General features: G+C 47.2%; 1 protein-coding gene across 46 annotated transcripts in view; it reads right to left on the bottom strand.

Annotated features, from left to right (window-relative positions):
- LOC144799531 (uncharacterized) overlaps window positions 1-26,600 on the bottom strand; it is a 5,513,712-nt gene that overhangs the window by 3,136,643 nt on the left and 2,350,469 nt on the right. For 43 of the 46 annotated variants that reach the window (XR_013603860.1, XR_013603862.1, XR_013603865.1 and 40 more), the window contains one exon: window positions 5,000-5,056. The exons of the other annotated variants lie outside the window; for them this stretch is intronic. Coding sequence is in view for 40 of the 43 variants with exons in the window: in XM_078671256.1 (XP_078527382.1) it covers window positions 5,000-5,056 (57 nt within the window). In the remaining 3 variants the exon portion in view is untranslated. The remainder of the gene's footprint in view (window positions 1-4,999; window positions 5,057-26,600) is intronic. 46 annotated transcript variants of the gene reach the window in all.

Consider the following 26,600-nt stretch of genomic DNA (forward strand, 5'->3'; position numbering starts at 1 on the left):
ATTGGTTTATTTTTATGTACCAGTACAGGACCCATATGGAGAAACCTTCTCATGGAAAGAGGTAGTAGGTCATCCTATCGCATGGAACTTAAAATTATATAATAGATTTTCGGTCCTATCAGGACTGGAGGATTGCGACTGACAACAAACACAGGAAGGGCGTTACAGTAAGTGCGCAATAAGAACGCCGAACGAACATGTAGTTAGAAGTAAGGGACAGGTGAACGTAAATGTGAGATCAGATGTAGGTGGGATTAGATCTAAGGTAAATAAAGGAACTGTTACCCTACAGAATGTTGGCAATTCCCCTTTTCAGCTAACTGCATGTAGTGTAAGTCCGACACCCTCCAATGTTACTAACATCTTGCCGCAATCTAGCTCCCTCTATAGTAGGGAATGATGTAGACGAAGGGCTTAGGTGCCCAGCTTCCTTGACTTCGTTAATATCGTGGAACCTGGCGGGTATGGGGCCAAAGTTAGTGTCACCATGTTGGCTAAGTTTTATTGACGAATTTGATATTTGCCTTTTTCAAGAGACCTGGTCTGTGGAACCAGTATTTAGACCAGGCTACTTGAACTTTTATGTTCCTGCTGTGAGAGGGCTAAAGGGACGCCCAATGGGAGGAATGGTGATTTGGGTTAAATAACACTTAAGCTGTAGCATCCAATTACTCCCAGTTAGGCATTGTGACATAATCACAGTCAGGCTCAGCCTCCCGGGTAGCATAAAAATTGATATTATTAACGTCTATGCCAGAGGTATACCCGGTGGGAAAAAATCTGAGGTGCTAGTTGTATTAGAATCACTGATTGAATCTTTGCCAGAAGGGATAATACCACTAATTGCGGGTGATTTTATCACAACTTTTGAACTCCTGGGATTGGAAGATCTAAATATGTCAGAAGAAGAAGACTCTAGATGGGGGGTACCTCAATTGGAGACTAACCCTATAGTCAAATGGACCGAGGCTGCATTGCACTTGAATGGGCTTTGCCTAGGTAATCAGCTAAGGGCCGCAAATGGCCGAACACAGTCTGACAGGGAGGGGAGAAAAACATATGATAATGGCATACGGTCAAGTAAAATAGATTATCTGCTTGTTCATTTGAAGCATTGGCACTCCCTTGTTGATATGGAAGTGAAGACTCACATTGAGAGTGACCATAATCCTTTGACAGCATTATTTAGACTAGGTCTTAAGGGAATGGCAGATAAGTCGGAAGACCTTTTAGCCCCTGAAACCATCCTAGCAAATGATGAGCGCCATCTTAAGTGGTGTAAAGTGATTAACCAACCTGAAACGACAGTGTAGATAAGGTGCTTGATAAAATAGGGTTAGGTCTAGTTGATGGGATGGGGTTTATCTAATTTGGGGAAGACCATGCTGACCTTTTTTCCAATCTCAAAGCCAATTTTTGTAAACCCTGTACTGCCAAGGTAAAAGCAAGGAAAAAAACGCACAGGTGGTACAACAAACTACGTAGGGAAGCTCGGGCTGAGTTGGGCCTAGCATTAAAAACCAGAAATTCAATAATGATAAAAGAGGACCGTTGTAATTATAGAAAAGTGACTAGGGGGCAAAAAGAGTATGGGAAGACCAAATGTGGCAGGACCTTAAAGGTGCATGTCTGTCTAAAAACCAGAAGATATTCTGGGATACTTATAAATGGGAGGGAGGTGGGCAGGCGAATAGCCCGCAAAATAATGTCCCCAAAAACTCCTGGACTGAATATTTCAAGGCCCAGTACAAGAACATAGAAGATAACCAAAGTGAGGCGGTTTCCGTTTTTACATACTATGAAGGTGTTGTTTGTAGTCAAGGGGATGTGGATAGAGCTCTGAACTTAGTAACCGAGGGGCGGGCTGGACTGTATACCCGCCGACCTATATTTAAATGACAAGGAGAGTTGGCGAATATATATCGCCCATTTATCTAACGCTATTGCTCAGGGGATGGCTGTTGCGCATTCATGGAAGGGAGCGGAAATTTTGCCTGTCTACAAAAAAGGGGACAAGTCACTAGCAGGCAACTACAGGCCTATTAGCCTGATTGATACCATACAAAAAATAATGGGTCGCCTGGTTCTGGGAAAAATTCAGGATTGGATGGACGAAGGGGACATCCTGAGCCCGCTGCAGGCTGGCTTCCGCCCCAGGACCAGCACGATAGACCAGGTCTTTTGATTCATTATCTTACATTGGCGGACAGTTGTCCTGGAAAAAGGGGCATTATATGCGGTGTTCATCAACCTGAGGGCAACGTTCGACCTTGTCCCCCGAGGAAAGCTTTGGCATGTCTTAGAGGAGCTCGGAATGGCCCCGGAACTGCTGACCTTGGTTGTCCATTTACACGAGGACACCTATGCTAGGGTCAGGTGGGGTAAGCAGGGCGAGGTTACAGATGCCTTCCCTGTTGAGCGGGGAGTGAGGCAGGGTTACGTTATGGCGCCTACCCTGTTCTCACTCTTCGTAAACGGGGCTGCAGACTACCTCTCCCTGGTTCCTTCTGACGCCCCTGTGATGGCTGGAGAGTGCATCCCGATCCTTATGTTTTCGCGGACGACACTCTGATAATGTCAAAAACACTGAGTGGTCTTCAACGGGCACTCCAGCGCTTTACAGACTTTTGTCAGCAACGTGGGCTCAAAATAAACACCACAAAAACAAAATTTATGGTCCTTACTGAACCTAAACGCCCCAAGGCAGCTAAACGATTCAAGGGAAGTATATACATGAATAACTGCCCATTAGAGCAGGTTGACGCCTTTATGTATTTAGGGGTCAATCTACAGAATGATATGTGCTGGAATAACCAGTTAGATATAGCTGTATTAGGGCACCAGCAACGGGCAGGTATCCTCCTTAAAAGATTTAAAACATCCCTTACTAAACCTGTAAGACCTCTCCTTGAGATCTACGAAATGAAAGTTTTAAGTTCTGTCCTCTATGGCTCCAAACTATGGGGGTTCGCAAATCTAAAGAACTTAACATCAGTAGAAAATTAATTCTTGAGAAAAGCTACTTATATCCCCCAAAGTACGCCTTTAATTCCCCTGTTTTGGGATCTTGGTAAAAGAACAGTGCAAGATCTGGCCACCCTGCGACCAGTATTATATTGGCGCAGAATATGGACAACAGAGGAATTATACCATTATGCTCGGGGACTTAAGGAAATTATTGAGAAGGATCGATTTCACAAAATTAGCTGGCTGAAATCAATTAGATCCCTGCTAGTTAGAATAGGCCTAAACAAACTGTGGGATGACCCAGTAAATGCAATATTCCCATCTAAAAGAGACATTTATTTATTTTTTATTTTATTTAAGAGGTTTTATATAGCGCTAGCCAGACCCGAAGGTATCAGAGCGCTTTACAGCGAGTAGAAAAAACACATAAAAGAGGAACAAGAAAGCGTAAGTGCTCAAAAGTTCCAGTGTGCTGTGCGTCCCTCGGAGCACATTGAGGTAGAGTGGTTCCGATGTAGTTTCGATCCGAGGGTAAAGTCCTGAGCTCCGTTTCCCTCCGTGAGTGGAGGAGAGTAGGGGGTTAAGGGGCGTGGATGAGGATGGGAATGTTGGAGCAATTGTCTGTTGGCAGCAAGGTGTCAGACATGAAGAGGATATACTCGGAGATGGTTATCACAGAGAAATGTGCTAAGGGGATCTGATCCCATCTCACAGAGCGATTTCTTGAGTTCAAGGCGTACCCAGCGTTGGAACCATATTGGGACGCTATCGAGAAACCCCTAGATCGCAAGCTCTATTTTCAATTTAAGGCAGGTTCCCTCCCAATAAGGTCATTTACCGCAAGGTGGGCTGGGATAAATGATGATAAATGCCCTAAGTGTAGGGACAAAAATGAATCCATCAGTCACTTTCTGTTTTTTTGTCCCATATATACAGCTCCGCGGGATAAATGGATAAAACCAATATGTCGGTTAATTGGTTCCCGAAAACATGATGAGGTGATAAGAATATTATCTACTGATCCCAGCCTCCCAATCGCCATAGCAATGGCAAAGTTTATGAAATGGGCGTGGGTCATTCGATCAAAAATGAACTGACAGTAGTAATGATAGATGTAAAACATTTAATGAGGGCGAAGCCACTGTTATGAACAATTGAGCTGGAAGTATTAACTCGATGTATATACTTAATGTTAATTATTCTTTTTTTACATCCCCTATTTTAAGGAATATTCAACATTCAATAGTCTTGTGGAGTTTAATCTTTTCTTAATATTTTAAATGTTTATGTAAATGTATTTTTTAAAGGATTTTATATTGTGATAAATCTATGTGTTATGATGCTTTTATGACTTAATTGTCGAATAAAGTAATGAGAAAAAAAATAAAAAGGATTTACCTACATCTGGCCCACAATCTTTGAAACTCAATCCAACAAGGAAAAATAATGTATTGACTTATTAATGTATTTATTCTCTCCCCTTCTTTCAACAGCACCTTACCACACCTGCACCTTATTATACGGAATCTATTTTATAGTGTACATTTTTATTCACAATGCAGTGTCAGATGTGAAGTCCTAGAAAACTGTATTAATTGGATTCTCTCTCCCTCTTGTCTATCCTCTTCGCTATGTATGATTAGTTGCCAGTCTTCACTTTAATGTATAACATCTTGTTGGTTCTGATCATAATGCAGAGTTTTATTTACTGTGACTTTCTCTGTTCAATAAAAAAAATCATTGCAGCCACATGAAGAACTCATCAGGGAATCTGGTACAATGTAATGCTCACCTGAGATTGGGTGTCATTGACAGCAAAGCGTCCTCATTTTCTTCCTGGAAGTTTCGGCAGAGTGCTCTGAGATATCTCACACATTTTTTTAAGTCTTGCAGGAGTTCAAAAAAGATCACATGGGGGATTTTGATTAACAGGTATGTAAACCACACCCACTCGTTTTACCGATTCTCATAAGGTAGATCTCCTGAATTTTCCCCTATCTTCAGAGAATTGAAAGAAGTCTGGAAAAACTACCTGCCGTTGGCTCCAATCTGATGGTTCACTACGACGATCTTCTTGAGTGCGCTCATTCTGTTTGAAAAAAACAAATTAAAATTTAGTGGCCTGGGCAAGCAAGATGATACTAAAGGTAGATGCATTTGCCATTAACAGGCAATGTTTGTGCAGTGTCTTTTTTCAGGTAAAGTACACAACCATAGGATAAACCGTTGCATATTCCAGATCCAAAGGACTTTGTCTACAAGTGAATATAGGATTTAACCAGCCTGTAATGTAACTGACCAGAAAAGAAATGAGATAGCAACCTGAATGAAAATAAAATTAGGGCCCACAGACGTGTGGTAAAAAGTTGTACTTTCTCAAAACTTCACCACTATCTATAAAAAATTGCAGAGAATGAATAGAAAGGTTAGTGTATACACTACAGCTGTAAAAAGTGTTATGCCCTTAGTTAAATCAATGCAAAAAGAACAATGGATGGACAGAATGCAGAACAATGTCATACATTCACCCCAGTATAGAGATCTGTGCCTAAAGCCATCTTTTTTTTGCTCACCATGTCATTGCAGTTTGAACCCAGCCATATGCAAATCAGTCTTGACTCTGTGCCTCATGGGAACCGTCCGGCCCGAACTGCCAGGCCAGGTCCTCCCTGGACTGGAATCAAGCATTCTGGGATCGGTTTCGGGGTTTCATCCCTCAGCCGCCAGGATAACTTGACTCCAGTGGCATGGAGAGCACCGGACCAACGTCTGGGCATTTTTGGCCCACTTGGGGTGACAAATGCAAAAAGTACAATTGATGGACAGAATGCAGAACAATGTCATACATTCACCCCAGTATAGAGATCTGGGCCTAAATCCATAATTTTGCTCACCATGCAATTCCAGTTTGAACTCAGCCATATGCAAATCAGTCTTGACCCTGTGCCTCATGGAAACAATCCAGCCGAACTGCCAGGCCAGGTCCTCCCTGAACTGGAAACAAGCATCATAGGACCGGTTTCGGGGTTTCACCACTCATTAGCCAGGATAGCTTGACTCCAGTGGCATGGAGAGCACGGGACCCACATCTGGGCATACCCGTCCCACTCGGGTGACAAATGCAAAAAGAGCAATTGATGGACAGAACATAGAACAATGTCATACATTCTCCCCAGTACAGCGATCTGGGCCTAAATCCATAGTTTTTTTGCTCACCATGTCATTCCAGTTTGCCACTGGATTCAAGCTAGCCTGGCTGATGAGTGCTGTAATCCCGAAACCAGTCCCAGGATGCTTGTTTCCGGTCCAGGGAAGATATAGCTTGGCAGTTCAGGCTGGACTGTTTCCATGAGACACAGGGTCAAGACTGATTTGCACATAGCTGTTCTGACCTGGGGTGGCAAATTGAGCTAAAAAACGATGATGGTTTCAACCCAGATCTGTCACTCGGGGTGAGTGTTTGAAAAGTTTCAGCCCTCCATCTATCATCTCCTTGTTTTTGCATAGTTAAATTAACATCAGGCTTGATAGTTTTTTTTTTGTAAACTGTTTTTATTATTTTCGTTCATAACATTGGCAATAAAATCACAGTGCATACATTCATATACTACAACAGGCTTACAGGGCTCGTGACATAAGTGATCTTCCTGCTGGCACTGAGTGGAGGAGAGGAGTGGAGACACAGGAGGAGCGGCGTAACAGATGGAGGTTTCGAGTGCCGGTACATGAGGGGCACAAATGGAGAAGGTAGTGTGTGGCGGCAACTTGGGGGCACAGAGGAGCGAGAATGTAGTGGAATCCACCAGGAACCAAGTAAGGGGGAATTAACACTCACCCGGTGACGTGAACCCGTGAAGGAGCCCCCTGACGAGAGTTACTGCCTGGGAGAGCTGTGGCTGGCAGAGAATATTTGACTGATGCGTGCCGGAGTGGTTGGCCCCCTGATGACTGCCCGTGTGTTGATACAGGGCCTGCGGCTGGCAGCACGCTCCGGAGAGGAAAGAGGCAATAAAAGCTCAATGCCTGACCCTAAAATGGCGCCTGCGGTCAAAGGCGGCGCCATCAAAGTATAACGCTGGAGCCACCGAAGGAATTAACCTTAGCCTAGCGAGACCGGAAAAGTTCTACAAATTGACTGTCTGCAGACTAGGGCAGCTATCCAGATTGGGCCTTGAGTACAATCAGGGGCGGTGAACATGCACAAGATCTTGTTCATTTATGGAATAGAGAGACCTACTAACAAAGTCCTGTTTGGGCGAGTGATTGCAGTGCACACAGCTGAAGATGGGCTGCCCCTGAGAGGTGCAGAAGTTAGCAGCCACGGAAGGGGGGGAAGGGTCACGACGACGGTTGTCACAGAAGTACAGTCCGACCTTCTGGCGACAACGACTCGCACCAGGAATCACGTGGAGCTGCTGCTACATACTTTTGGAAAGCTGAGACCTACCTACTTCTGTATGTTGCCCGGCGGAGCTACCCCGCGAGCTATAGGGGAGATTGACTTTTGGCTCCCTATTTTGACTATCACCTACCCAGCCGGACTTTGGGCAAATGCTTCTGCGTCTCTACTGACCTTATCTTCCCCCTCTCCCTTCCCTCCACCCTCCCCCTCTCCGCTTCTACCCTTTCCAGCTTCTGTCCTCTACCCTCACCTGCCCTTGCCCTTTGTCCCCACCCTGTTTTTCTGCGAACCTCTTCCCCCGCCACTTGAGACCAAACTATTTTGTCTGATGCCCGATGGAGCTACTTGGTTTAGCTATAGGGGAGATGGGCCGTGGATTCCCTCCGTGGTCGTCACCTACCCAGGCGGTCCTTAGACAGACTTCCTTTTGTCTCTATGGCTGTCTCTTCCCTTATCCTCAGGTTCTCACCTCCCCTACCCCCTCTACTTTTTCTCTCCTTTCTCTCCTCTCCTAATGCATTGCTGATTGTTTGATATTATGCTTACTGGCTGATCTTTTTCTGGTATATGGTTGAACCACATTGTTGCACCTCCTATCGTCTCTCCTGTCGGCTCCTCCCGCATCCTCCCTCTATGTCTCTCCTTCTCTCCTCTCGCAATGTAATGAGACTGAACTATTTTGTCTGATGCCCGATGGAACTACTTGGTTTATCTATAGGGGAGACGGGCCGTGGATTCCCTCCTTGGTCGTCACCTACCCAGTCGGTCCTTAGACAGACTTCCTTTCGTCTCTGTGGTTGTGTCTTCCCTTATCCTCACTTTCTCACCTCTCCTACCCCCACTACTTTCTCTCTCCTTTCTCTCTTCTCCTAATGTATTGCTGATTGTTTGATATTATGTTTACTTGTTGATCTTTTTTTGGTATATGGTTGAACCACATTGTTGCACCTCCTTTCTTCTCGCCTGTCGGCTCCTCCTGCATCCTCTCTCTATCTATATCTCACCTTCTCTCCTCTCTCAATTTATTTGAGACTGAACTATTTTGTCTGATGCCTGATGGAGCTACTTGGTTTAGCTATAGGGGAGATAGGCCGTGGATTCCCTCCTTGGTCGTCACCTACCCAGTCGGTCCTTAGACAGACTTCCTCTCGTCTCTACGGTTGTCTCTTCCCTTATTCTCACATTCCCTCCTCATCTACCCCCCACTACTTTCTCTCTCCTTTCTCTCCTCCCCTAATTGTATTGCTGATTGTTTGATATAATGTTTACTTGTTGATCTTTTCTGGTTTATTGTTGAACCACATAGTTACACTTCCTTTCGTCTCTCCTGTCATCTCCTACCGCATCCTCCCTCTACTTATGTCTCTCCTTCCCTCCTCTCTCAATGTATTGAGACTGAACTATTTTGTCTGACGCCCGATGGAGCTACTTGGTTTAGCTATTGGGGATATGGGCCGTGGATTCCCTCCTTGGTCGTCACCTACCCAGTCGGTCTTTAGGCAAACTTCTTTTCGTCTCTCCTTATTGTCTCTTCCCTAGCTCCTATCCTCTCTCCCCTGAATCTCTCCCCTTGTCTGCCCTGGGATCACTCCTTACTGGACTTTGGATGTTGCCTTGACTCGTCTACCGGTTTGTGTCCCCATCACCCTTCCTCTCCTCTTCCCATGCTGTGTCTCTCACCCGCCCCTCCCCTTTCCCACCCTCATTATCTGTCTACTTCCCGTGCTCCAACCCCCCTCCCTGGAATCTCTCACCTTGCCTGCTTTTCCCCGTAAGTATTTGTGCTTATTGTTTATCGCTACCTTACATGTAACTATGTTGCCATTCTCTAAGAACTGTGTAACCTTTGTAATGATGTAACCTGTAACTATGATCTGATGCTCATGTAAAGCGCTCTGATACCTCTGGGTCTAGCCAGCGCTATATAAAACTTTTTAAATAAATAAAAAAAAAATAATAATAATACGTTTTCATCGATTACAGCCTTCTCCCAGCTGATCGCACTTTGTACCATAAGTGTCCATTCTAACCCCATTCCCCTACCCATCACTGAAGTCATCATCTGAACTATCCCCATCAGAATCTGGTAGTGGGTCGTAAATATCTCCCCTATATTTATTCCACGCCGTCCATATTTTGTTCCATTTCTTAGGGCATTTCCGATTTTTGTACACAGTTCTCTCAGTGCCCATAATGAGGTCAACATCTCTACACCAGACCGCCAGCGATGGCAACTCTACAGCCCCCCATTTTTGCGCTATATTTCGCTTCGCTACTATTAGGCCCAACGTTACCCACGTCTGTCCATGTCGCGTTAGATCGTTGGGTTCCCACGCGTTCAGTAGGCATTTACATGGTTCTGGTACTAGTGACAAGTCCATTGTTTGTGATATTGATCTCAGTATCTTCCGTTAGTAGTCGGCTATTCCGGAGCAATCCCATATCATGTGGAAGAAGGACCCTTCGTCCCCACACCCCCTGAGGCAGTATGGATGTTGTACTCTGCCCATCTTGTGCAGTGTACTTCTGGTGTGTTATGTGCGATGCAATATCTTAAGTTGTACAAGTCTGAGCCGTGCAGATATACCCACCTGCTTGGGTGAAGCCAGGGTTTCCTGCCATTCTGTTTCGTCCATATCTCCAGCATCTACCGCCCCTTTTTCTCCCAGTGATTTTGTGGGGTCCGGCAGGTTATTAAGCAGTTTGCGATAGGTGAAGGATGTGGCTCGTTTTGACATGTGGTCTGTAGTTAATCTATCTTCCAGTGGGGAAGCTTCAGGGACCTCAGTGTCTTGCGGCAGTACTGCTAAAAGTGCGTGTCGTATTTGTGTGTAACAGAAAGCCTCGGTGGGAGCAAGATCATACTGTTGTCTGAGCTGGTCAAATGGGATTACTGTCCCCTTGTCCCACAAGTCGCCCACCGTGGAAATGCCTATGTTGTCCCATTGGCCAAATCCCTTGCTATTCCTTAACGACCCCAACTTCTTAGTGTCCCAGAGTGGGGTTAGTTTGGTAATGATCCCCCTCCATCCTAACCACGTCTGGGCTGCATACCATAGCATGGCTGTGTGTTTTGTCGGTCCCACCAGTTTCATGGCTTGTCCTTTATTATATAAGACCGCAAGCATGTTTCCCGTGCCCAACTGCGCCCTGTTCGCCATATATGCTGGATCAGCCTGCGGGGTGTGTATCCATTGATTGACTATCTTGAGGTGTGCAGCCCAGTAGTACAATTGGATGTTGGGGAGCGCAATGCCTCCGTCATACCATCCTCGGTGCAATTTCGCCTGTGCTATTCGCACCGGTCTGTTGCCCCATAACAGTGTGGAAACTAGCGCTGCTATTTGTTTGAAGTACTTTAGTGGCACCGGAAACGGCATGTTTTCTAGGGCATTTAAGAACCTGGGCAAGGCCATCATTTTGAATAACGCCGCCTTTCCCAACAGTGTCAGAGGGAGTGATTCCCAATGTTTCACATCTCTCCTCAGGCGTTCCAGAAGGGGCGCCAGGTTTTTGGAAAAGAACTTCGCCGAGTCCTCCGCGATATAAATACCCAGGTATTTAAAGGGGTACTGGGAGACTACCAATGGGCAATCCAAAGGGAGTCGTGGCGCGGCCCCCTTTAGCATATATAGAAGCGATTTAGACCAATTGATAGTATGCCCCGAGATTTTCCCAAAGTTATTGCACATCTCGAGAAGCACTGGTATGGAGTTTTCTGGGTCCGTGAGGTACACTAAAAGGTCGTCAGCATAGAGGGAAATTCGGTCTTCCCATCCCTCCGACCACCGCACCCCTCTCAACAGTGGGGTTTCTCTAATCCAGGCCGCGAGGGGTTCTAACACTAAAGCGAAAAGGAGCGGTGACAGGGGACATCCCTGACGTGTCCCCCTCGCCAGTGGCACCGTGTCTGACATGTGCCCATTGACCGCCGCACACGCCTGAGGGCCGGTGTACAGGAGACGGATCCATGCGCACAACTTGGGGCAAAATCCCCGGTGCGGAAGGTCTGCGAATAAGTAGCTCCATCCCACCATGTCGAAAGTCATCCTCGCATCTAAGGACATGACTGCCGTCGGTTCCGACAGGGTGTGTGTCTTAGCCAACGCTCCATACAGTCGCCTGAGGTTAAGCGCAGTGTTTCTATTTGGCATAAAGCCTGATTGATCTGGGTGAATCAGTTGTGGGAGATACACCATCAATCTATTTGCCAGCACTTTAGCAAGTATTTTCACCTCTGCATTTAGTAGCGATATTTGGCGATATGAGGTACACTCGGACGGTGGCTTACCAGGTTTTGGGATAGCCACTATTGTGGCCATTCTCTAGTCGGGCGGCAGTTTGCCTCTGTCTAAGCTATCGATGTACATTTTAAGCAAGTGCCGACTGATGGTGCCCGTCATCTGCTTGTACAATTCTACCGGGATTCCGTTGGGTCCCAATGCTTTGCCCGGTTGCAGCGATCGGATTGCTGCTTGCAACTCATCCTCCGTGAGATCCGCCTCTAGCTCCAGGGTTGCCGCCTGCGTGAGTCTTGGCATTGCTATGTCTTTTATAGAGGCCGCGGTCTCAGCTTCCGACATGCTCGATGTCGATGTATATACCTCTAGAAAGTATTCTGCCAATATGTTTACTATGGATTGCGGGTCTGATGTGAGTTGGCCTTCTGCGGTCCGCAGTTGAGATATACCCCTGGCGCCTCGCTCTCGCTTATCCAGCCAAGCCTGGAGCTTCCCTGCTTTGTCCCCCACATCATATATTTTATGCCTTGTTGCTGTAAGGGCAGACACCGTCTCCTGTCGCAGATACTCCCTGTACTGTTGTTGTTTAAGGTGTAGTGCGTGTGTTGATGCAGGTGTAGAGTCTGTCGTGTGGTCCGTTTCAGCTGCATGCACTTCTAGCTCCAACTTTGCAAAATAGCAGTTGTTAAAAAAATTTCAGCGCCTGCATCTAAATCATGCAAGAGCCATCCGCGTGATTCCGGCACTAAATGTCATCAGGTTAAAATACAAATGCTGTAAATGCTGCCCCTCGTTATCGCAGTACCCCCAGTGGGAAGCAGGAGCTGCCACCACACGATTGTCCCACCACGAGCCCTGTGAAGTCTGCCACTTTATGGTGTACACCCCTAGAGAAGCTGGAACGCTACCTTGGGTCCAACCGCACCTCAGGATACACCCAAAATGGCGACCAGTCCTTCACACAATCGTCACAAACAGCCGTGGTGGACCGGGGCAGGGGAGGCCACACAGGAAGGTAGGAGATGCTCTGACAGTGATACATTTGAAAATACGAAGCTTTGATGTGCAAAATAGCAGTTGTTAAAAAAATTTCAGCGCCTGCATCTAAATCATGCAAGAGCCGTCCGCATGATTCCGGCACCAAATGTCATCAGGTTAAAATACAAATGCTATAAATGCTGCCCCTCACTTTCGCAGTACCCCCAGTGGGAAACAGGAGCTGCCACCACCTGATTATCCCACAGCGAGCCCTGTGAAGTCTGCCGCTTTATGGCGTGCACCCCCGAGCAGCTGGACCGCTACCTTGGGTCCAACCGTGCTTCAGGATACACCCAAAATGGCGCCCCGCCCTCCACACAATCGGCACAAACGGCCGCTGTGGACCAGGGCAGAGGAGGCCACACAGGAAGGTAGGAGATGCTCTGACAGTGATGAATTTTAAAATACGGAGCTTTGATATGCAAAATAGCAGTTGTTAAAAATATTTCAGCGCCTGCATCTAAATCATGCAAGATCCCATCCACGTGATTCCAGCACCAAATGTCATCATGTTAAAATACAAATGCTGTAAATGCTGCCCCTCGCTATCGCAGTACCGCCAGTGGGAAACAGGAGCTGCCACCACCTGATTATCCCACCGCGAGCTCTGTGAAGTCTGCCGCTTTATGGCGTGCACCCCCGAGCAGCTGGACCACTACCTTGGGTCCAACCGCGCTTCAGGATGCACCCAAAATGGCGCCCCGCCCTCCACACAATCGGCACAAACGGCCGCTGTGGACCAGGGCAGGGGAGGCCACACAGGAAGGTAGGAGATACTCTGACAGTGATACATTTTAAAATACAAAGCTTTGATGTGCCAAATAGCAGTTGTTAAAAAATGTTCAGCGCCTGCATCTAAATCATGCAAGAGCCGTCCGCGTTATTCCGGCACCAAATGTCAACAGGTTAAATTACAAATGCTGTAAATGCTGCCCCTCGCTATGGCAGTACCCCCAGTGGGAAACAGGAGCTGCCACCACCTGATTATCCCACCGCGAGCCCTGTGAAGTCTGCCGCTTTATGGTGTGGACCCCCAAGCAGCTGGACCGCTACCTTGGGTCCAACCGCGCTTCAGGATACACCCAAAATGGCGCCCGCCCTCCACAAAATCGGCACAAACAGCCGCGGTGGACCGGGGCAGGGGATGCCACACAGGAAGTTAGGAGATGCTCTGACAGTGATAAATTTTAAAATACGAAGCTTTGATGTGCAAAATATCAGTTGTTAAAAAATGTTCAGCGCCTGCATCTAAATCATGCAAGAGCCGTCAGCGTGATTACGGCACCAAATGTCATCAGGTTAAAATACAAATGCTGTAAATGCTGCCCCTCGCTTTCACAGTACCCCCAGTGGGAAACATGAGCTGCCACCACCTGATTATCCCACCGTGAGCCCTGTGAAGTCTGCCGCTTTATGGCGTGCACCCCTGAGCAGCTGGACCGCTAACTTGGGTCCAACCGCGCTTCAGGATACACCCAAAATGGCGCCCCGCACTCCACACAATCGGCACAAACAGCCGGGGTGGACCGGGGCAGGGGAGGCCACACAGGAAGGTAGGAGATTCTCTGACAGTGATGAATTTTAAAATACGGAGCTTTGATGTGCAAAATAGCAGTTGTTAAAAAAGTTTTCAGAGCCTGCATCTAAATCATGCAAGATCCCATCCACGTGATTCCAGCACCAAATGTCATCAGGTTAAAATACAAATGCTGTAAATGCTGCCCCTCGCTATCGCAGTACCGCCAGTGGGAAACAGGAGCTGCCACCACCTGATTATCCCACCGCGAGCTCTGTGAAGTCTGCCGCTTTATGGCGTGCACCCCCGAGCAGCTGGACCACTACCTTGGGTCCAACCGCGCTTCAGGATACACCCAAAATGGCGCCCCGCCCTCCACACAATCGGCACAAACAGCCGCGGTGGACCGGGGCAGGGGAGGCCACACAGGAAGGTAGGAGATTCTCTGACAGTGATAAATTTTAAAATACGAAGCTTTGATGTGCAAAATAGCAGTTGTTAAAAAATGTTCAGGGCCTGCATCTAAATCATGCAAGAGCCGTCCGCGTGATTCCGGCACCAAATGTCATCAGGTTAAAATACAAATGCTGTAAATGCTGCCCCTTGCTATCGCAGTACCCCCAGTGGGAAACAGGAGCTGCCACCACCAGATTATCCCACCATGAGCCCTGTGAAGTCTGCCGCTTTATGCGTGCACCCCCGAGCAGCTGGACCGCTACCTTGGGTCCAACCGCGCTTCAGGATACACCCAAAATGGCGCCCCGCCCTTCACACAATCGGCACGAACGGCCGCTGTGGACCGGGGCAGGGGAGGCCACACAGGAAGGTAGGAGATACTCTGACAGTGATACATTTTAAAATACAAAGCTTTGATGTGCCAAATAGCAGTTGTTAAAAAATGTTCAGCGCCTGCATCTAAATCATGCAAGAGCCGTCCGCGTGATTCCGGCACCAAATGTCAACAGGTTAAAATACAAATGCTGTAAATGCTGCCCCTCGCTATGGCAGTACCCCCAGTGGGAAACAGGAGCTGCCACCACCTGATTATCCCACCGCGAGCCCTGTGAAGTCTGCTGCTTTATGGTGTGCACCCCCAAGCAGCTGGACCGCTACCTTGGGTCCAACCGCGCTTCAGGATACACCCAAAATGGCGCCCGCCCTCCACACAATCGGCACAAACAGCCGCGGTGGACCGGGGCAGAGGATGCCACTCAGGAAGTTAGGAGATGCTCTGACAGTGATAACTTTTAAAATACGAAGCTTTGATGTGCAAAATATCAGTTGTTAAAAAATGTTCAGCGCCTGCATCTAAATCATGCAAGAGCCGTCAGCGTGATTACGGCACCAAATGTCATCAGGTTAAAATACAAATGCTGTAAATGCTGCCCCTCGCTTTCACAGTACCCCCAGTGGGAAACATGAGCTGCCACCACCTGATTATCCCACCGTGAGCCCTGTGAAGTCTGCCGCTTTATGGCGTGCACCCCCGAGCAGCTGGACCGCTAACTTGGGTCCAACCGCGCTTCAGGATACACCCAAAATGGCGCCCGCACTCCACACAATCGGCACAAACAGCCGCGGTGGACCGGGGCAGGTGAGGCCACACAGGAACGTAGGAGATGCTCTGACAGTGATAATTTTTCAAATACGAAGCTTTGATGTGCAAAATAGGAGTTGTTAAAAAATGTTCAGCACCTGCATCTAAATCCTGCAAGAGCCGTCGCGTGATTCCGGCACCAAATGTCATCAGGTTAAAATACAAATGCTGTAAATGCTGCCCCTCGCTATCGCAGTACCCCCAGTGGGAAACAGGAGCTGCCACCACCTTAATATCCCCCATATGCACCTGCACATATGCACCTATAAGTCACTCACATAGTAGGCCTCGACAATCCTGGAGGCAGAGTGCTTGGTTTTATGTGAGAGGGTGCTCTGGCATGAGCTGAGCCCCTCTGCAGCTTTCGGAACCATCTCTTTATAGCTGTTCTATGATATAGCCATACCATATACTCTTAAGTGCATTATAATCCTCGCGGTTAATGCTAACTTTGGTTTGGCTTTATCAAAACATGTCGTGTAAGGTGTCAAACACTTTGGAATACTACCCTCCTGCCAATTTTGGTGGCGGGCGTAGCATTCCACCCTTCTAGAGGGAGAAGACATGTGGGTTACTGCTTTACATGATTAAAGTTAAAAATAGCCTCAGCATCACAAAATGGATGCTGCTGCCACAGACACGAGTCTGACCTCCTGCTGCTGGACAAAACTCTGGCAGGGGAGGCCTGGACAATATGTTTCCTGCCTTGGGAGGTGCTAGCACCTCCCCAGACATGCTTTTAGTGTATTGTGGCAGGGAGGGCTGCAAAAGGAGACACTGCCTGGGGCACACAAGGTGCTCCATGCATAGCCCGGTTCAAACCAGTTGCTGGGGCACTCCAGCCCCACTCTGGCGCGAAACTGGACAAAGGGAAAGGGGTGTAACCACCCCTTTCCCAGGTCCACCCATAGGAGGGACCTAGCAGGTAATCCAGCCATTAGATTAGTATAGAGATTGTAGCTGTGGCCCTGGGACTTTAGATTATCCTGCAAAGAAACTCTGAAACAAACTCTTGGACCTTCGATGTTCTATACCGACTAGAAGACTGAAGACATCTCCCTTGTGGTCAAGGAGTGACCACCCTGTTCAAACAGGCACCACCAGTAACTTGCCGGTCTGCTTTGTCGATGCTCCTGATCGATCCCGAAGACTCAGTGATGCAGGACCTTGACTTCCAGACTTCTCTGACTCCGACCCACATCCACAACAAAGCTGAGACCCGTGGCGGACACGAGAGACGTGGGACTGGACTCCCTGGACATCCTGCATTTTGCTAACAGCTCAACTACCAAGGTACCCTCGCAGTTGTGCATTGGGATACTAGAAGCCCCAGACCCAAGCACCATTTGCACCAAAGCTCAGCCCCCCTCACTCTACGAGTGCCGTGTGGGGCCCGCTCTTGCATTTCAGCTTCATGCATCTTCCCAGTTGCTAGCCCGTTGCTAGTGAGCCCCCTGAAGGCGAACCTTTAAAATCATTTTGCTTTCCTGGTTGCTCCAGGCTTGCTCCAGCTTTCCTGCAAAGGAGAAGCTCCCCATACCTTGCTGGTCTGACCTGAAGCCCATCTTCACTTCCTGCGTGGGTTGCGGTTGCCAAGGCTTGTTGGGTCCAGTCCGGACACCAACACCGCAGTCAACTAGATCCTTTGCGGGACAGATCGAATCCAGCTCCTGGTTGTCGTCGACGCCTCCTGGTCCTCACCTGAGATCATCGCAACATCGCCTGGTTCCTTCCTGGTTCCTTCCTGGTCACTGGCTAGTGACCCAGACTCTGTCCCCTCTGCTTTCAGGTTCTTCAGTTCTTTGATCCACCCTTGGATCCACCCAAACACTCCGCCTGCAGCACTTCTTTGCAGATCTCCATTGAAAGCATCGACGAAACCCGACACCAAAAGGCACCTACGCACCCGGCTTTCCTGGGTGAGGTAGCACGAGTACTCCGGTGCTCCCTTGGGTCTAGACTCTCGGCGTGTCCTAGTCTAAAGGGGTTTTGTCGTAGTCCATCCGGAAGTGCCCTTAAACAGTAACTTTGTAACTTCTTCGTTCTCCATTATGAGTCAATGGGAATCCGCGCCAGTGTTTAGACACTGCAGGCGTCTCTCGTGGGTCTCCTCCTTCCTAACCTTTGGTTGTGTAGTGTAGCCCCAGCGATTCCCTAGGCCCTAGGCCTATTCACTATTTCTGAAGTGGTCCTTATACCACTTACTTAGTATATGGTTTGTGAGGGCCCCTAGGGCAAAACTGTATTTGTGCAACTTGTCGTATGCTAATTGAGTAACTTGTGATGTACTTCGATCTCTAACCTCGTAAATATTGCAGAAGGGTTGTGTTAGTAATAAATACATATATATTTTATATATACCTTGTGTGGTGTCCTTTCATTTTGTATTCAAGAGAGTATAATTGGTAAAACAGCTGTCTTTACATGCTCTCTGAAGTTTAGCCTAAGACTGCTGGTCCATGCTATCACTTGGATAGCTTGTCTATGAGGTTGACTTTACAACCACCATCAATAAGGGTCGTTTAGACTGGTGCATTGATGGCTTCTGTCGATGTCGTAGGCGCCGAACGAACTTGACAATGAGAGAGTAGTCGTCATCATTGAAGAAGTAGGTGTTGACAGAGATACTGACACCGAGAGGGATCTGTGGCCAGATTTATGCCTGGAAGGCCCTGAAGAGGTGGCAGATTCCAATTCAGCTTTAGCAGTCCCAGAATGATGTGGCAATACTAGCTCTGAAGAAACATTAGGTTAATTCTCCTTTTTTCAAGCTTCTTTGGTCTGATGAGAGGTATTAGGTTTTTTCTTGACCTCTTCTGACTGACCTTCAGATGACCTGGGCCTCTTATAGGATTTAGAGGAAGTGTCACTCTCCTCTTCAGAAGATGCTCCCTGTGTCTTCTTAAGTCACAACAAAAGTCTGCCCTCTCTATCTCTAAGAGTCTTAGATGAAAAGTGTGGTAGATTTTGCATTGTTTTGCCTCATGATGAGGATAGAGGCAATGGATGCAATCCTTGTAGGCATCATCAATATGAACCCTCTTCTTCCCACAGGATTTGCAAGGGCTAAATAGTCCTTTGCTTTTAGACATTCTAATATCCAGAAGAAAATGAGACTTATCTGAGAGATACACGATGTACTGTGAAAATCTGAGGGATTCAGCCTCTCTTGGGAAGGTTCTAGAGGGTGCTGGTTACTGATTGGTTGTGCTTAAGTTTGGTCCTATTTTAGAAAAGGATGTAGATAGGCTATTAAATGCATGGTTGCCTCCATGATAGCCTGTTGAAGTTTTTTAATTACTGCTTTATTTATATTATCGTGGGACTCCACTTGGACAACCGGGAATGATTCAAGCATGTGAATCTATGAAAGATACACCGATACTGGATAACATTGTAATCCCTATGGCGGTGCCTGTCAGGCACCACCACTATTGTAGGGACTACGAGCCCCTCCGCCGTACCAGTGGGCTCAAGGAGTCCGTCGGATACATGGTAGTTGATCTTTCCGACTGCCAACACACCGCCCGCCATTGTAATGTCACGGGTGTGATTCAGTCACGGATGGCGGTGGGACCAGCGCCGACGGCCTGTCGGCGGCGGTGTTGGTGGTGGTCTCACCATCATCATAATTGGGTCCTAAGTGTCTGTTTTTCTAAGGCTTTACTTTCTCCCTCCAGTACTCTTGCACACTGGGATGATAATGACAATCTATGGAAAGCTACTACAAAGTAAAACAGCAAAGCTTTGATTTAAGTGGAGGTCCAGGCCTATTATGGCTACAATGGAAGAGCTTTATCGCAGTCCGTGACCCCTAGAAAGTTCCTACAGTTGGATAGGCAGTTCTGTTATGTGGCTTGAAATATTAAAACATGCCTTATAGTAATTCTTCACAGTCATTGTTCTCATGCATTTCTGTTACCAGGTTGGCAAACCATTCTGTGGTTGTTCCGTGCATGTATGCAGTCATGCTATCTTACGGTCGAGCAGGGCTTAAATCAGAAGCCCGAGGGTGATCCATGCAGACCAGCAGCAGCTTGGTGCATCTAGTAGGAAGTCGACTCTCTTTGGTTAAGGTGCTGAAATGGATAATTTGGGCACAGTGAAGGTAGAGTCAGCTGTCAACAGCTCAAGAAGTTGACAAAAGAATCAAGCCCTACCATGAAAAAACTCTCCAACACACAACAGAATCTGTCTCTCTGACATAAGCCCCTATCATCACTCAAATGCCAACATGAATGAAAGGCTAATTAGCACTCCCTGCTAAATAGGTTACAATGAATTTCTAAGGGCAGCTCTATCTCTATCCTTACACTCTTCTGTGTCTGAGGTTCCATCTTCCGCTTAAGGAATGCAGGAAAAATACTTTCACTGATTGGGGGGCTATGTCAGTGAAGAACACAGAAATCTTCTCAGGGGTCCCACTGATACTTGGTCCTTTTAAACCAACAAAGAAGAAATTGGCACAGAAGCTGAAATATAAAAGTTACATCTGTATTAACCTCAAATTAGGGAGACTACGTCACACAGAAGCCTTAGCAACTGAATGAGGCAGTCTAAGGAGTACAGAAAACTGGGGCCTTATATATGCTTAGGGTTACATAGTCAGCATAAGACCAAGGGGCAGTCCTGGCTCATGTAAGCATTGAAAATGCCTGATATGGGCCTGCAAGATCTGCTTGCTCAACAAAGAGGGAGGAGCTAACAGTTGCTGATTCTGGTGAACACATCCTAACATTTACAGACTAGGAACAGTTGGAAGGACAGCTGCAAGCTCAACTGAGCATGTGCGAAGGTGGAAGATGCTATATATAGTTTGATTCTAGGCAGATTACAAGAGCAGTCAACATTGAGGGAGGACAGAGCACATGGCGAGCACGTGGCAGCACATGGCAAACAAGATGGCTGCCAGAAATACAAAATGGCTTTCAGCTCATGCTAACAAATCCCTTCAATATTTAAGATCAGTACCCCAAAGGATGGTGTGATATTAACTCCCTAAACTGCGATCTCTGCCTGGTAGCCGGATGCTTTGCCTTTACGTCTCTGCCCCACACCCTAACAAACAAAAACCAGGCCTCAAATGGCCAATACATTGGCGTCATTTTTTTTCACTTGCAGGTTAAGTTCCATGTTTGCCGGGCACCCCAAATTTAACATTCTTCTGGCTATTGTGGGCTCAAGCCTTGATTAGAGAGAGAAGGACAGAATATGCCTGGGGGGGGGGACTGGTGACTGAGAGCGAGAGGGCTTTAAATATGTGTGTGCATACAGGTGAATTTGCAAGTGTGCGCATGCTCCGGTTTGTGACATTGAATGTGCACACCAGTGTCAACCGGGGTGTGTATATGTATGTGTGTTTGTGATTGCCTAGAGCTTATTCGAAGGATTGCGGCTGAGTGCAGAAGAGTGTGGGTGTTCATTTTTTTTTTCCTTGTGTTAGTCTGTGATTCAACGGCGTGAGTCCATGTGTGGGAATTAGGGTTTTTTATGTTGGATTTGTGAGTAAGCTTTCTGAACAGGGTCGTGGATACGAGTGATCGAACGTGTCGTTGGATGTGCAAGTAAAAGTACAGTTGAGTGTGCATTGAGTGAGTGGTAGTGGGATGCACGAGTTGCTCTGTGAAGGTGTGAGCAAACCTTACTGTGTATCTGTTAGTGAGTGAATCAGTAACTGAGATAGTGTCAGTGGATTAATGCCATAGCATCTCAGTGTGTACCTGTGAAAGTGTGCCAGTTGATTATGTTTGCACACACTGCAAGCACTGGATCAACTCTTCACCTCACTGGGCAAGAGCAAACACGTTGTTCTATTCTATCAAATGCTCCCACGGTATTCGATGTATTGAGTGGGGCGCACGGTTAGAAGCACGAATTTGAAGAGGGTCTGCTTAGAGGCAGTGACATAGTAATAGCTCAATGGGCCCCAATGCAAGATGATACTGTGCCCCCATTCATGAGTTTTGTATTACAGCCAATAACAGGGGTCGCACTTATTATATTACGACAGTGACTGAGGCCAGGGACAGGTCTACAATACTCAGCCTGCTATCAATGATACCATTCTTGTACACCTGCAGTAACTGTATGTGCAGGAGACACTGCCTGGCAGGCAACAGAACAATGAGTATTTATGTTCGGCAAATGTAATGGAATTACCGATGTCAATGAAAGGTAGGAACGACTGTGAGCACTGCATTTGTAGTATTTGTTTTTACACAAAAATAACAGATATTAAAAACAATAATAATAATTATAAAGCAAGTGAGCCTTGCGATTCCGAATTCCCATACCTCCGGATATGCATTCTACAGCCAGTGCCTCATTGATGCTTAGCAAACGCAACCAACCGTGATGGACGACTTAAGAAGATGAGGCTTGAATAATATTGGCTCTATCCCACCTCTCTCCCAATTACAACATTAATGACTTTTTAAACTCAGGCTCCATCTATAAAAAAGATCATCAACGCCCTACAAGGACCATGGATGTCCGACCGCTCAAAATGCACCAAACATCATGCGTCTCTTTGAGGAAAGGATAGTCATTTCACCTTCGGAGGTAAAGAGGAAGTTTTACTGGTATTAGTCTGCTGGGCTACTGCCAGTACACTGGCACATGACAGACTGGGGAAATGAAGTACCAGTGGCTTTCCCAATACAAACCAGACAAATAACAGAAGCGGGACAAACACCACTCTACGAAGACTTTACTGATCCAAAATAGTAAGGGAGTGATATCAGAGATGGGCCTTTACACTGGTGCACTCAGAAATTTGCCTGGAGGTGACAAGAGCAAAGAACAGACCGAAGGTACTTTTTCAAGGGTGGCAGACGCTAAAAGAAAGTGCACACATGCAAATAAAGCGTAACGAGGATGTCTGGTGGCTGCAGTTAAGAACAATATAATGTTGAAATATATACTCATATCCCACTCTTAACTGACCATGAACGGCAAACTACTACCTCTTCAAAAGTCACAAACAGTGCATGTTGTATGCTCAGTGTCGGGTAAAGGTGCACAATTTAAATGTGCTTACGGTTATTGTTATTGAAGACTCTTGACGCACCAACACATATGCCATTTGTGGGCAGAAGATACATTGCACCTGCCATCGAATACTATCATAGGTGAACCAGGAAAGGTGGAGGGATGTAAGCATTTACCCAGAATCCCCCTGGTGTGAGGAGATATGCGTCAGCTGGTTGTGGTCTAGTATTTTGGTTCATTCCATCAGTGGACCAGTTCATAAAAGACAGAGGGAAGCCCTTGCCTGGGTCTTCTGGTGGCCACTGAAAATCCCTACCCAAAAAGTGTCTCCTGTATGCTGCACAATGTAAGATGCTTGCAGGTCCTACCCATGCCTCATCCCTAGCAGAACATTTCCAAGCAATGGGCAAGAAGACACACTCTATTGTATCATGGCAGCTTGTTCTATCAGTGCGTGGCGAAGCGTCGGGGTGGTTTGGGGTGTTACACCCCCTTAATAAATGATTTTTTTAATAAATAGTTGGGTACAGGAGCTTTCAGTCGGGTATGGTTAGATATCTCTCAGGTTTCACCTTGGATTTAAAATGTTCACTCAAACAAAAACACAGGTCTTCCTATGCAACACTGTGTGCTTTATGTCCCAAGGATGTGTGTTTGTATGCGGATGTGTGTGTGAACGTGTGTGTGTGTTTGGGGGGGTGTCTGTGTGAGTGTGTGTGTGTGTATTGATGTGTGGGTGTGTGTGTGAGAGTGTGTGTGTGTGGATTGATGTGTGGGTGTGTGTGTGAGTCTGTATGTGTGTGCATGTCTATTAATGTATTAATACATCTATTAATGTAATACCTGCACTTTCACAATTGCTTTATTAACCTTCCGGCTTTCTCAAATGTGCTTGAAAATGCACCATTTGTCCACGCTTTTTTCAAAATTTTCTCGGGGTACAATTCACCCCGAAACCTCCTTAGGGGGTGCAGTATCATTATCATTTTCCGCCTTACCACTTTCAAATGTCACCAGCCGCCCCTGGGGGCTAACACAAATCCTTAGCACTTTAGTGTTGTTACGCTCAATACTGAGTAAGAGTAAAAATATTTTATGTTATGTTAACCGGGGTCCTATAGAGCGCTCAGCTACTCAAGCAGAGTGTCCCGGCGCTATCAGACCCAACCAGGCACAGAACAAGAAACCAGATGGACTTTATTGACAAAACAGCCAGGTTTGAGCTCTTTTCTAAAAGAAAACAGGTTGTCGATCTTTCTCAGTGATAGTGGCAAAGCATTCCAAGCCTTGGGCGCAAGGTATCTAAAGGAGAGACCTCCGATGCGAGCACGCCTGATAGCCGGGATCGTGGCCAGCGACAATGAAGCCGAACGCAAGGCTCTGGCCGATGGTGAAAACTGATCCTATGCCTTAAATAGCGGGCGCCCTTGCCATGCAAGGCCTTGAACGCGATTGTAAGAGTCTTAAAAACAATGCGTTTTCGTATGGGCAACCAGTGAAGGGATGTAAGAAGCCCCGCGGCGTGGGATCTCCGGTTGAGGCCGAAAATTGCCCGCGCCGCAGAGTTCTGCACCACCTGAAAGCGAGACAGAAGATAATCAGGGAGGCCGAGAAATAGCACATTCGCATAATCCAGCCTGGATCCAATCAAGGCTTGCACAATCGTCCTCCTTTGGGCAATAGATAGAAGTGGGAGGAATTTTCTCATCATTTTTAAGAGGCCAAAGCACTGACCCACCAGGCTCAGAATCTGCGGTGTAGAGGTTAGGCCATTGTCCATATTCACTCCGAGATTCTTGGCAACTGCAGTATCTGTGGCAGGTGGAAACATGGCTGCCGGCCACCAGGACTTCAAGCCAGGGTCAGGAGGGCAGCCAAAGAAGAGGACCTCAGATTTATCTGAGTTGCACTTTAATTGATTTAGTTGGAACCATGCAAAGACGGCATCCAGGCAACTCTTGATCTGCTCTCCATTAAAGTCTATGTTCTTTCCACAGGTGAAGAGGAGCTGTGTATCATCGGCATAGGAGACAATCCGGGCACCGCGAGACTCAGCCAGTGCCGCCAGAGGGGACATATAGATGTTAAAGAGAGTGGGGCTCAGGATAAAACCCTGGGGAACTCCCACCTCCAGAGGCGGCACAGCGGCTGAGTACGGAGGAGCCCAGACTGTCTGTTGGCGGTCCGAAAGGAAGGACTCGAACCATCTGAACACCGTCCCCTCTACCCCAATCTCCGAGAGTATTGCAAGGAGACGGTTGTGGGGGACGGTGTCAAACGCCGCCGAGAGATCTAGCATTACCAGCAGTGCTTTACCCCCTCATCCAGGACCTCTTTGATGGCCTCCGATACCTCCAGCAGAGCCGTTTCCGTGCTCATGTTTGCTCTAAATCCAGACTCGGTATGATATAGGACACCCTGCGCCTCATCAAAGTCCGACAGAGCTGCCTGCACGTGTTTTTCCACGATCTTAGCCAGGACCGGAAGCAAAGAGATAGGCCGATAGTTGGCATAAATGCTTGGGTCAAGCGTCAGCTTTTTCAGGAGAGGAAGAACCATCGCCTGTTTCCAAGCCAGCGGTACCACCCCCAACTCAAGTGAGCAATTTAGAATAGGATTGATGATGGGGTTGATGGCATGTGCAATTTTGGCTAAGTATTTAGCAGGGCAAGGGTCCAGTGGGGTACCTGATTTCATTTTAGAAAGAAGTTCCAACGAGGTTTCGGGGCCAAGAGGCGGAAACTCAGACAGTGTGGGTCTCTCCGCAGCAAAAGGAGAGCAACGGGGACCGACAATGGCAACAGCCCCTAAAACAGCCGGCGAAAAGGTCGTCTGAATGCTGCGGATCTTATTGGCAAAGAAATCCGCTAATTCGGAGATCCAACGATCAGAGAAAGAGCACTTAGTAGTAGTGGAGGCAGGTGATGTGAATTCCTTCACAATCATAAAAATTTCTTTACTGGTGTTGGAAGCCTCATCAATCCTCCTGGCAAAGTAGTTTTTTTTGCCAGGTAGATTTATTTGTGATAGTTCTTAACACCCTGCCTATAGGCTGCCTTTAGTGGCTCTTCGTAATTCAATCGCCAGGCGCTTTCGGCCTTCTTACAATGCCTCCGGCTGACATTGAGTGTCGGCGTGAACCACGGTGCCGAGGCACGAGACAAGTTCTTATGCCCCAAGTGGACACATTGGCACTCTTGAGAAAGCTCCCGCTATTTGCAATTCTGTCATACAGAATCGCAAATAGTGAATATCTTCCCATTCATTCCTATTAGCCTCCTAGCCCATAGGAATGGATGGGAAGAGATTCCCTCAGTCTTTTATGAACTGGTCCACTGATAGACTGAACCAAAATACTAGAACACAACCAGCTGACGCATATCTCCTAGCCCATAGGAATGAATGGCTAAGTATTCCTTTTTAACGAATCTCAATTACTGATTCGTTATTAAGGAATATTAAGGAATCGCTAATATTTTAGCGATTCCTACCTACATTCAATTTAGCGAGCCCTTAATAGCGATTCAGTAAAAATCGCTACTAAGGACTCGCTAAATTGAATTAACCTACCACATCGCTGATTTGGGCTGTTTGTTGTGTAAGAATGAGGAAGGAGACCCGACTACAACTCCCAGGGGGCATGCTGTGAAAGCCCACACCTGGTCCGCATCTGAAGCTCTATGGCGCCTATATAGCACATCATCATCTCCGCTGCGCGGACGTGCGCCGGGCGGGCCCGTTTATGCCCATTCAAATACGAGCAAGGATGGGACGGGCTACCCCTCTAACACCCAGGCTGAAATCAGGTCAGTGATATTCTGAATATTCTGAATAGTCATAGACTGTCCT

Source organism: Lissotriton helveticus, chromosome 1_2, assembly GCF_964261635.1.
Source record: "Lissotriton helveticus chromosome 1_2, aLisHel1.1, whole genome shotgun sequence".
Classification (NCBI taxonomy): Eukaryota; Metazoa; Chordata; class Amphibia; order Caudata; family Salamandridae; genus Lissotriton; species Lissotriton helveticus.